The 12,533-nt window shown below is 51.6% G+C and overlaps 1 protein-coding gene across 3 annotated transcripts in view; it reads left to right on the top strand.

Moving 5' to 3' along the window:
- The window catches only part of EPHB2 (EPH receptor B2), a 188,617-nt gene extending 176,664 nt beyond the window's left edge, over positions 1–11,953 (top strand). For all 3 annotated transcript variants that reach the window (XM_078452229.2, XM_078452228.2, XM_078452230.2), the window contains exons 10-16: positions 4,523–4,645; positions 5,191–5,438; positions 6,416–6,631; positions 7,514–7,663; positions 8,628–8,821; positions 10,869–11,024; positions 11,533–11,953. In XM_078452229.2, coding sequence (XP_078308355.2) covers positions 4,523–4,645; positions 5,191–5,438; positions 6,416–6,631; positions 7,514–7,663; positions 8,628–8,821; positions 10,869–11,024; positions 11,533–11,641 — 1,196 coding nt within the window. In that variant the 3' untranslated portion in view covers positions 11,642–11,953. The remainder of the gene's footprint in view (positions 1–4,522; positions 4,646–5,190; positions 5,439–6,415; positions 6,632–7,513; positions 7,664–8,627; positions 8,822–10,868; positions 11,025–11,532) is intronic.
- The last annotated feature ends 580 nt before the right edge of the window (positions 11,954–12,533 follow it).

The raw sequence follows: 12,533 nt of genomic DNA, 5'->3' as shown, positions 1-12,533 counted from the left end.
TTTCTATTTGCCAACTACCATACTTAGCTCCTTAAAAAGATTCTCGTTTAACCCTTGCAGTCCCCTTATGAGGTAGGTGCTATTTATGATCTCCGTTTTATATGTGAAAAAGAAGTGAGGCACAGAGAGGTTAAGTAACTTGCCTAAGGGCACACAGCTGTATCAATACAGTGGTTGATCCTCCGTTCAAACTCATAACGCAGCTTTTTTGTGACTATTATTACTGGCAGATCCAGAACTCAAACCTGGTCTCTGAATGTCTGGTTCTTCCTCCTTCCACTTGAATTTCCCATTTGGGTCCAGGACAGCAGGTCCTGACAGTCATAAGTCATCCAAACAGCAGACCAGTATTTTCTGAAGACTCTGACTGCAGAGATCCTTATCCAACTTCAGTTCAGCAAATACCTGTCCTGGGAGCCAGGCCTTGAATAATCATCTTCCAGTCCAGGAGACAGGATGGGGAAGCACCCGGAAGAAAATAGTAGGCGGGCAGTTACAAGTGTAAACTCACAGCCAGACGACCTGGATTCAGCCCCCAACGGGCTGTCGCCTTGGGCAGGCCATCTAAACTTTCTTATGCCTCAATGTCCGCATCCAAACAATGGGGATAATATTAGGTTGGACCCAATGGAGTTGCCATGTTTGTAGGTCGTAAACAGCCAAATACTAACAATTTCATACGGCTCAGCCTAATAATAGCATTTACCTGGCAGAGATGTCAGGAGGATTAATCGGATAGACGCCTGTAAAGTACCTAGAACGGGGCCTAGTGCCTGGTGAATCCACACTGAACTGTGAGTAGATTGTGTTATTAATGGTGAGATGAAACCAAAGGGTCACAGAAGCAGAGACAGTTTTACTCAGAGCCATACAATCAATAAGCGTTTATTAAGCATCTACTGAATGCTCCTTCACTTGTGTACTGTAGAGAAAACATTCTAGAGCGAGGGCTCGTAATGGGGGGTTCACAAACCCCAAGAGCTTCAAAAGGGCCGGTGAGCATTCCAAAACTGTATGCTGGGTATGGGAGTGTGACACACATGTGAATAATTTTCCAAGGAGCAGATCCGTAGCTTTTGGCAAATTCTCGAAGGTATTCATGACCGCAAACAGGTGGAAAGAGAACAAAGGACATTTCAATAGGTAATGTTATTATTCTTTCAGTAAGCATTTCTCGAGCCTGCTCTATGGGTCAGGCTCTGGCATTTAGCATGAGCTGGACAGACATGACCCCTGTCCCCCTGAGGGAGAGAGGGTAAAGCGAGCGTTCACAGGCAGCCGAGTGTTCCAGAAAGGGGTGGCAGGATGCATATCTGCCAGACCCCATAGAAAAGGAGAGCCATACAGATGTCATGGCCATGGGAGTGGGTGCAGAGACAGGGCTTCGGGAACCTGAAGAGGAAGCATGGATCTCCACTAGAAGGATCCAGGCAGCCTTCACGGAGGAGGTGGCATTTGATCTAGACACACAGAGGAAGACAAGTGCATTCCTGGTGGAGGGAACCACATGAACAAAAGCACAGAGTTCAGAAATGATCAGGTGTGTGGGACCTCTGGGTAAATACTTCCTTTTTGCTGTAGAGGATCAGGGAGCTGAAGTTGGAGCCCAACCCAGAGAGTTTGGAAGGCCGGATGAAGGCACTTGCCTTTGTTCTGCAAGCAATAGAGAGCCCTCCTGACCAACACTCCTGGCCAAGGCTTGGGGATGGCATGTGATCGGCTGACAGGGCCCAAGTCAGCTTTGAGCTCCTGCTCTGCTTCTCCTTAGCTCCCTGAGCTGACCCATTCCTGTCCTCCCTCCACAGCTGGCCTGGCGGAAAGGGCTTCCCCCAGTTCTGTCGGAGGGAGGTTGAAAGTCAGTCACCAAGAACCACAGGCCAGGCTCAGCGTTTGAGCAAGAAAGGGAGCATCTCCCAGGAGCTGATGTCCCCAGTCTGAGGAGGGCTGACTTAGAGAAGGGGTCATGGCTGAACAGTCCAGGAGGAGGAGAAGGCATGGACCAGATCTGGTTGGATTGCATCTGGGAGGCCACGGGCATGATGATTAAGAGTAGTGGCCCTTGGCTCAAATCTGACAGGCCTGGATTCAAGTCCTGGCTGTACCATTTTCTAGCTGTGTGGCCTTCGGTAGATTACTTAGGCTCTCGGAGCTGCAGTTCCCTCATGCATGAAATGAAAATAATGATCCTTTCCTCCAAGAGTTGTTGGGTGCAGAAGATGAGATAATCCATATAAAGAGCCTGCCCAGTGCCTGACACAAAGGGTTCGGGTAATGGCAGCTGCTGTCATTCTTTTGTCTCTGTCACATGGATTCTGCTCAGCTCTATAGACACTGAGTGTATGTTCCATGTAGAACTTTACGCATTATTCTAGGGGAGAGAAAAACGAGGAAAGACCATGCACCCACCCACCCCCTCCACCCAGGCTCCCACAGTTATAGGTGTGGTTCTTAATTTCTTTTGGGGTCTCAGGCTCCTCTGAGTCAGCTGAAAATTTTAGATCCTTTGGCCAGAAAAACACAAATATGCATACACGTGTGTATATAAAATTATAAAACAGAAAAATCTAAACTCAGGGATGGATTTGGGAAGAACTTCAACTTTCACAATATTTATTTCCATAGTTTTTAGACTATAAATAAAGAGTATGAGTCACTTTTCTAATTCAAAATGGTAATAATAGGGGTGCCTGGATAGCCCAGTTGGTTAAGCGTCCCACTCTTGACTTTGGCTCAGGTTATGATCTCACAGTTGTGGGATCGAGCCCCACGTTGAGCCCCACTCTGGGCATGAAGCCATGGAGCCAGTAAGATTCTCCTCTCTTTCTTTCTCTCTGTCTCTGCCCCTCTCCCCCACTTGTGCTCTCTCTCTAAAATAAATAAATAAATACATACATACATACATGCATACATGCATTCCATTTGGGAGGTTACCAGACTCCCCTGTCCCACCAAACTCATCCTGGTTCTGTCAAGTGGTTCACAGACCCAAATTAAGAAACCTTCACCTAAAGTGCTAGACAGGGACCCCTGGTTGGCTCAATTGGTAAAACATGTAATTCTTGATCTCGGGGTTGTGAGTTTGAGCCCCATGTTGAGTGTGGAGATTACTTAAAAATAAAATCTTAATAAATAAATAAATAAATAAATAAATAAATAAGTTAATTAGTTGACTAAAGGGCTAGACAAACACCTACATAAACAATCCAAAAAACAGCTAATGTATTAGAACAGTAGTTGGCAAACTTTTCTGTAATGGACCAGAGAGTAAAAATACCATAGGGTCTCTATTGTTAACTACTCAACTTGGTCGCTGTAGCTGAAAGCAGCGCCAGGCAAAGGAATGCACGCAGCTATGTTCCAATAAAACTTTATTTACAAAACGGTCAGTGGGCCAGTTTGCCAACCTGTGTGTTAGAGGTTCCAATTTTAGATTCCTGGAATATCTGCAACAGAAACAGAGTGATCAACTAACGTGTCCAAGGTCACACAGCTGAGCAGCATTGATGCCCCCATTCACCAACCAGCCAAGCCTTACTATGGTCCAGGGACTCCAGCTCCCTCCTCCTAGAGTTGCTGCCTCCAAAGTCGCTGCCCCTGGGGCAATGGAGAATGTGGGCAGGGAGCTGGGGAAGCCAGAGGGAGGCCTGGGCAGCAGAAGACGAGTTATCTGGGAGGGAGAATATGGGATTGATCACCTTTCCCTTCCTTCCAAGTGTTTTGTTGGCTCAGTGCTAGGATCAGAATTAGGTCTTTGATATCCAAGTTACATCCTTAATTTCTGCATCAAATAAAAAAGTACATCCAAATCAAGAATCAAATTAATATGCCCCATGTCCAGCCACATGCTGATCACCAGGAAATTTGAGATCCGGCGTGGTTTAGGACTAACTAGTGGGGGACCTGGGAAGTGGGCCGAGTGATGGGTCCTCCGACCCTAGTGAGTAGGCAGCCCCTCCAGGCTCTGGGGCGTGCCTGGGAGAGCTGAGGCAGCCAGGAAGTTCCCTGAAGGGAGAGGATGCTTAAATTAAGCCTTAAAAGACAGCAAAGGCTCCTTAGCAGCTGCCCAAGAACATGGACTCCTGCCTCCTCTCTCTATATCTTCCAAATCTCTCTCTTCCTTCTTGACTTCCTCTTCCTTTTCTTTGCACCCCCTGATTCTCTAACACAAGAGTGACAAACCTATCTATCCTTTTATGCCCACACCCATAGTAGACATTGCTAAACAACACTGACAGTCTTTTAGCTTCTTCAGGAAGACATTACTAATCAATTAGAGTTGGAACAAGAGCTAGAACCTATTTGCTCTCTCTGCCGAGCTCTCTGTTCTCCTCACCCTTCTACTCAGCTCAGTGCCCATCTGCTCACCGAGACTCAGAGAGGTCAAGTAACCTGCAAAGGGTTGCCCAGTTCCTATGGGGCCATATGGGAGTGTATTTCCCTCTACAGAGGGACTAACTGTAGCCTTTCCATTTGTCCACATCTTGATTCTGTGCATGTGACCAAGCCTGGTCTTGTCCCCCAGTGACCCCAGGCATGAAGATCTACATCGACCCTTTCACCTATGAGGACCCCAATGAGGCAGTGCGGGAGTTTGCCAAGGAAATTGACATCTCCTGTGTCAAAATTGAGCAGGTGATTGGAGCAGGTAGGTGGTGGGTGCTCTCCCAGGTACCATGGCCTCAGCCATGAGGGGGGAGTACTCTAGGGGCAGAGGGGAGCATGTGGGGTAGGAGCCTCAGAGGACCCTCCAAGGCCTGAAGGTTCAGAATAGCCAAGGTGGAAAAGCCCTCAAGGGTCATCCAGGAAAACTACCTCATCGATAGATGAGGAAACTGAGGCACAGGGCTGGGAAGGAGCTTGCATATCATGTCAGAGATTGAGCTAGGTCTAGAACCCAATTCTCTGGACTCGGTCTAGTGCTGTGTCCTTCCTGTCCCTCTCTCCATCCCCCCCAGGTTCCCCTACAGCCTTACCCCATACCCAGCCAAATACCATGGGGCAGCTGTGGAGAGTTTACTGAGACCTTAGGGGCCCCCACATTCTACAAAGGGGTTCTTTGTCAAGAGGATGAGCTGACCACTGGGGAGAAAAAGTTCATTCAGGACCCAGGAACAGAGGTTACAGGGAGTGGGAAGGTGACATTTCCAGCTGGCAAGTGACATCCTGCCTTTCTTGGTGTGTGTGTCCCAGGGGAGTTTGGTGAGGTATGCAGTGGCCACCTAAAACTGCCAGGCAAGAGAGAGATCTTTGTGGCCATCAAGACGCTCAAGTCAGGCTATACTGAGAAGCAGCGCCGGGACTTCCTGAGCGAGGCCTCCATCATGGGCCAGTTCGACCACCCCAATGTCATCCACCTGGAGGGTGTTGTCACCAAGAGCACGCCTGTGATGATCATCACTGAGTTCATGGAGAATGGCTCCCTGGACTCCTTCCTCCGGGTAGGGAAAGCCAAGAGTTCCAGGGGCCCATGGGTGGGGAGGAAAAGGAGTGGTGGATATAACTTCATGTTGTCAGAGCCTGACGGGGTCTTGGGGAAAATCTGTGTCAGGAGGGGCTCGTATGCTGCCTCTTTCCATCCTCTTACCAGTGGCAGGCATTGCTAATCACCCCAGAACTCTGTCCCCCTGAACCAGGTAGCGGTCTCAGAATCCTTTCAATCTAGGAAACCACAGCCAGTCCGTCGAAGTTAGCACGCAGCCTGAAATCCGTTATCATCTATGCTTTTAGCCAACTTTCTCATTATGCATGAGAGAAAAGTGAGGTTCAAAGATGGGTACGGTTTGCCCAGGATTACCTAGGGGGTCAGGGTGAGAGCCAGGACTGGAACCAGGTCTCTTGAACCCTAGTCCAGGATTTTCACCAGATTTTGGATTTCTCCAAAGCCATATGGGCTAGTGGGAGGAGTCCAGAGCACAAGGCCAAGAGAGGAGAGTTTTCAGACCCCCCAGGAGATCACAGATAACCAGCTAGACAAAAAGCATGGAAACATGCTGCTAGACTAGTTGCCATTTAACAAACGTTTTTAAGCACCTCCTATGTGCCATGCACATACCTCTGTGCGCCTTCTGATTTAACTCAGACAGCCCTGGGAGATGGATATAACTTATCCCCATTTAATACACAGATGAGGAAACAGACTCAAGAGGTTAGGTCACTTGTCCAAGGTTGCACGGCCAGCAAAGGGCAGAGCCAGAGTCAAACCAGCTGCGTCTACTCCAAAGCCCATGTTCTTTCCCCCACCGTGAAATTGGCCTCTCGTGGGCCTCTCTAAGACCCCCAAGCATCTGAATTCTTCCCACAGGGAGCATGAGGCCAGGGTAGCAGGGTCCTGCTCTGGTTTCCTGTTGTGCCGATGATCCAGAGCTCTGATTGATGCCCTCCCATTCACTATGTGTTTTCTCCACTTCTCCCAAAGCAAAATGATGGGCAGTTCACAGTCATCCAGCTGGTGGGCATGCTCCGGGGCATCGCGGCTGGCATGAAGTACCTGGCAGACATGAACTACGTCCACCGTGACCTGGCTGCCCGCAACATCCTCGTCAACAGCAACCTGGTCTGCAAGGTGTCTGACTTTGGGCTCTCACGCTTTCTGGAGGATGATACCTCAGACCCCACCTACACCAGCGCGCTGGTAAGATGGAGGCAGAGAACAGCGGGGTCATGGTGCCAGGAAAGAGGACATAGGTGTCCATTTCTCCCTACAATACCTTTTCACCGACACCTGCTCATGCCAAGCACTGTGCCGGACCCAAGAGACATAGAGGCATAAATCACAGTTTCTGCCCTCTTGGAGCTCACAGGCTGGCAGGGGACACAGATGTGCAGAGAAACATAGGGTAACAGAGCTCTAAGTCAGGACACCAGTCTTGGGAGGCCCAGGAAGGCTTGCTAAGAGGGGGTGAGATGTGAGCTGAAAGCTGAAGGGCCAGTAAAAGTTTGTCAGATGCCATGTTCTCAAGCCAAGCTGTGACTGGAACACAGACCCTAAGAGGGGAGGTGGTGGGTAGTGAGACTGGAGAGGCAGGCAGGGCTGATTTTGGAGACCTGGAATGCCTAAACTCAGGACTGTCCCCTGCTGAAGGGTTTTAAACAGAAAGGAGCAAGACGAAGCCCCTGCCCGAAGAACTCAGAATCTATAGCATAAGAAGAGGCAAGCACACAGGCAAAATGATTTCAGTGCTGCTCTGTATGACAAGTGCCTCCCTGACAGAGATCGAGGACCTAGTTGGAGGATTAAAAAGAGTGAGCAACTCCTTGGCACTTGGGACTTAGGGAGAGACTTTCAGAGATACTTAAAGGATAAGAAGGGGTTTTCAGACAGCAGAGTGAGGAAAGGCATTTCATGCAGAGGGAACAGCACGTGCAAATTCTCAAGGCCTAAAGTAGCATGGTGAGTTTGAGGAAGAATGAGGGGCTTCGTGTGACTGCCCAGGGCATAGGGTGAGGAATCTTGAGAGCAGAGACCAGATGGATCAGCCTCTCACCCATTAACTTTCCTCATTGTGTTCCCCAGGGTGGGAAGATCCCCATCCGCTGGACGGCCCCAGAAGCCATCCAGTACCGGAAGTTCACCTCAGCCAGTGACGTGTGGAGCTATGGTATCGTCATGTGGGAGGTGATGTCCTACGGGGAACGGCCCTACTGGGACATGACCAACCAGGATGTGAGTATCCAAGGGGGCTGGGCAGAGCCTCTGTGGCCAGCCAGATGGGAGGGGAAGATCCAGAATTTCTGGCCTTTTCCTGATCTCCCAGGGAATGGGAGCAAGGTCTCTGAGATACCGGGCCAAGGCAGCTCCCAGCCCAATGGTGGCTGATTCAGATGTCTGCACAGGACCCTGGAATCTCCAGAGGTCAAGAGCAGGAAAGGCCTACACATCCACAATTCAGCAAATCTTCAAGATGCCTTCACTTTGTGGTCAGCCCTGAGTGAGACTATCTCAGGTGTTTTCCACATAACTGGGGGACAGGACGCTTATTCCAGGAACAAGATGTTGTCATCAGGAACTTTATGATCAGCTGTTAAATGGGAGAAGGCAGGTGTCAAGTCCTGTAGGTGTTGAGGCAAGGGCAGCATGAACAAAATCAGGAAGTCTTCACAGGACAGGTGGGATGCTCACAGTAGTGGGACTTGGAGACATGAGGCCTTCAAATGGGAACGATAACCCGTGCAAAGGCCCCGAGATGGGAACTAAGGGATCATATTGGGGATCGGTAGAGAGGAAAGATGATCAGAAAGGTTGATAAGGCTCAATAATGGGGTGTTTGAAAATCAAGCCAGCAAATCCTGATTTGCAGCAACACAAAACGGGAAGGACTTGAAGAAGCTTCTTGAGCATGGAGGGTGACTCACGGTCCAGCTAGGGAAAGTGATTCTGGGCCTAGTGGCAGGACAGATTGGAGAGAGGGGGTAGGCACCCAGGTTGCAGGTCAGACTGAGGCCATAGATGGTGGGAACTCAGGTGAGGCCCGTCCTTGGGGCTGTATCCAGGAGGTGAAAGCAGTTGCCACGGCAACCAAATAGGTCTTTCCTGCAATACAGAGTGGGGGGTGGAAAGACAGGACAGGTTAGAGGCAGATGCTCTTACCCCACCCACCCCACCAACTCTGCCCCTGTGTTGTTCCCAGGTAATCAATGCCATAGAGCAGGACTATCGGCTGCCGCCACCCATGGACTGCCCAAGCGCCCTACATCAGCTCATGCTAGACTGCTGGCAGAAGGACCGAAACCACCGGCCTAAGTTTGGCCAGATCGTCAACACGCTGGACAAGATGATCCGAAACCCCAACAGCCTCAAAGCCATGGCACCCCTCTCCTCCGGGTACGGCTCTGGTCTGGCCCCACTCCCTCCTCCCAGTATATCTCCACCCCATCCCCAGCCAGCCCTTCCTGTCTCCAAATCTCCACTCCCTCAAGCTCCACCTGCCTCGGGCAGATGATCTACACTGCAGCTTGGGGTCAGGGAAGGCCAGCACTAATGTTCACTGGGCATTTGCCCTGCCTTGGGGGTGTGGAGGAGCCCAGGACACAGAAAAGGAGAAGGAAGCGGTAAAGGTGGTAAAGGAAGCACTTTTTTTTTTAATATTTATTTATTTTTGAGAGAGAGAGAGAGAGGGCACAAGCATGGGAGGGGCAAAGAGAGAGACAGAGACACAGAATCCAAAGCAGGCTCCATGTTCTGAGCTGTCAGCACAGAGCCCAACACGGGGCCCCAACTCTTGAACCCCAAGAACGTGACCTGAGCTGAAGTCGGCCGCTTCACCGACTGAGCCACCCAGGCGCCCCAGAAAGCACTTTTTAAAGCATGGTGAGGGGCGCCTGGGTGGCGCAGTCGGTGAAGCATCCGACTTCAGCCAGGTCACGATCTCGCGGTCCGTGAGTTCGAGCCCCGCGTCAGGCTCTGGGCTGATGGCTCGGAGCCTGGAGCCTGTTTCCGATTCTGTGTCTCCCTCTCTCTCTGCCCCTCCCCCGTTCATGCTCTGTCTCTCTCTGTCCCAAAAATAAATAAAAAACGTTGAGGGGCGCCTGGGTGGCGCAGTCGGTTGGGCGTCCGACTTCAGCCAGGTCACGATCTCGCGGTCCGTGAGTTCGAGCCCCGCGTCGGGCTCTGGGCTGATGGCTCGGAGCCTGGAGCCTGTTTCCGACTCTGTGTCTCCCTCTCTCTCTGCCCCTCCCCCGTTCATGCTCTTTCTCTCTCTGTCCCAAAAATAAATAAAAAACGTTGGAAAAAAAAAATTAAAAAAAAAGCATGGTGAGAGAGGACAGCATTGAAGAAAAATTACCAGAATCTTGGTTGGTAGACATATTCACTGGTCACCAGGTTTCCTTCCTAGCTACCCTCACGCTCAAACTTAGACCCTCTCACTTACATTTGCAGCCTCCCCAACCCAGCCACGCACGTGCACACACACACGCGCACACACACACACACACACACACATGCCATGGCCCACACTCAGGTCACCATCCCTGAATCAGAGAGACTGTCAGCTCCAGTGATCCGGGCTTGTCTTCTCCTGGGGGTCCAGGGCATGCTCCATCAGACCTGAGGTCACCACTGCCTTGCTTGGGTGGCGGTCCCAGACCCCTGTCTCTCCTGGCCTTGTACGCTCTTTCTCTCCAGGACACTATCGCACAGGGTTTCTGAGGGGTGTCCAGCCAGGTGTCTTCAGGATCCAGGGCTGGCTGTATCCAGAGACTCTTTGGGCCCAAGTCCTTCACCTGCCAAGTTTTTGTGGCCAAAAATTTGTGTTTGCGTCTGCCTGTCGATCCCCACCGTGGCCCTGCGTCAGCTACTCCTGACTCTCTGGATAAAATCACTCTGAGCTTTCAGCCCCGTGAGAGTCATTTCACTGTCGCGAGTGCCACCAGCCTTGTCGGGACGTTGGAGGTGCAGCCCATAGCTTCCTACAGCACACCCGGCGTGGAGAAGGATGGAGGAAATACAGAATAGTAGCACACTTAGTCCCGCCACACTTAGTCCTGCACACTTGGACTCCTTCCTCCTGCAAATAGGAGGCTTGGAGAAGCGTCTCCCTCCTCACTATGGCGGTCCAGCCTTCCAGGGGTCCCCACAGAGGCTTCCCTGGGTTTTCCAGGTGGCCTCAGCGTGGACTCCTGCACACACACTCACTCTCACATAGCCACACATATACGTGTACTCATTTACATAGGTGCAAATTCACATCCACGTCACATTCACATCACACAGAAATACTCGCGTACGTATACGTCCGTTCACCTTTGTTCACGCAGATGGATACACGGGTGCAGGTGCGCAGCCCACGGGTGTGCCCACGCCCATGCTTACCCCCGCCCCCCCTCCCAGCTCATGCCCTGACCATCTCTGTTGCCCACCCCACCCCCAGAATCAACCTGCCGCTGCTGGACCGCACGATCCCCGACTACACCAGCTTTAACACCGTGGATGAGTGGCTGGAAGCCATCAAGATGGGGCAGTACAAGGAGAGCTTCGCCAATGCCGGCTTCACCTCCTTCGACGTCGTGTCGCAGATGATGATGGAGTAAGTGCCCGGCTGCCTCCACCCACCATCATCAATACCCCTCCCCACCCATCCCACTAAGTAGGGGGCTCTGGAGGGTGAGGGACAGACAGCGTCCAGTAGGGATGTGTGGGACAAGATGGCCAGCTTGGGGTCATATTCAGAACACCACCCAGGTCTGCCTGTGACCATGGGCCAATCAGGACCTCCCTCAGCCCCAGTTTTCTTCTGTAAACGGGAGATTGGTAGGACGATCAAAGGGATGTAAAGTGAGCGGGCGCTTCCTAAGTGCAAGTTCCCTCCTCCCTCCCCGTAGCAGGGGAGACCAGTGCCCCCTGAGTGTCCTCACTCCCAGTCACGCTCTCCTTCCACCCCCAGCCCATCACTCCTGCTCCAGACATCCACCCACTCACCCCCCTCCCTTGCTCTCTTCAGCAGGACATCCCTGGAGAAGCCCAGACAGCTCTCTACCTGGCCCAAAGTCCCCTCCATCCCCACATTTCCTAACGCACATGCTTCTCTCCTAAAGGGACATTCTCCGGGTTGGGGTCACCTTGGCTGGCCACCAGAAAAAAATCCTGAACAGTATCCAGGTGATGCGGGCACAGATGAACCAGATCCAGTCTGTGGAGGTTTGACATTCATCCGCCTCGGCTCACCTCTTCCTCCAGCCCCCCCCCCCCACTCCGCCCCACACGCCAGCCCCCTGGTTCTCCGTCCACGTCCACCGCAGGGTCAGCCACCTGCCAGGAGGCCACGGGCAGCAGGAAGAACCGAGCAGCGCTCCAGCCACGAGACGTCACCAAGAATATGTGCAACTCAGATGATGGAAAAAAGGGAACGGGAACAAAAGAAAATAGATCCAGGGAGGGGGCGGGAAATACAAGGAATATTTTTTAAAGAGGATTCTCATAAGGAAAGTGATCATTGTTCTTAGGGAAAAAAAAAAAAGAAAAGAAAAGAAAAAAAAAAAGGGCTTGGGAGATCCACGCGATTTTGTCCCAATTGGAGACCAAAAGCAGTTTCTCTCCAACTCCCTCTGGGAAGGCGACCTGGCCAGAGCCAAGAAACACTTTCAGGAAAACCAATGTGAAGGGGGAGACAGGGGCCACCCTTCTCTCCTGTCCCTGGGCTGTTCTTCCAGGCCTCACTCAACAGCCACACGGCAGGCAGACGGGGCAGGCGGGCGGACAGGCAGCCACCGCGGGAACCACTCGGGGAAACTCCACTCCCGCCGCCACTGGGCAAACAGAAGAATTTTTCTGTCTTTGGAGAATATTTTAGAAACTCCAATGAAAAAGACTTGTTTCTCCTGTCGGCTCATGGGACCGAAAGGGGGCTGTTGTCTTCCTCGGTCGGGGAGACCACGGGGACATCGGCAAGGTCAACCTTCCTGAGGATGCATAGCCCTGCCTGCAGGCCCGATGCTGCAGTGACGACTGCCACTGAGAAGCATTGCTCCTGCATTTGGGTTTGTTTACAGCAATTCGTGGACTTGGGGGTATTTTGGTCAGGGGTGGATTTGGTTTG

The sequence above is a fragment of the Panthera onca genome, chromosome C1 (assembly GCF_046562875.1).
Source record: "Panthera onca isolate mPanOnc1 chromosome C1, mPanOnc1 haplotype 2, whole genome shotgun sequence".
Lineage (NCBI taxonomy): Eukaryota > Metazoa > Chordata > Mammalia > Carnivora > Felidae > Panthera > Panthera onca.
Note: the sequence above shows the minus strand (reverse complement) of the source record. Positions and strands in the feature narration are given on the sequence as shown.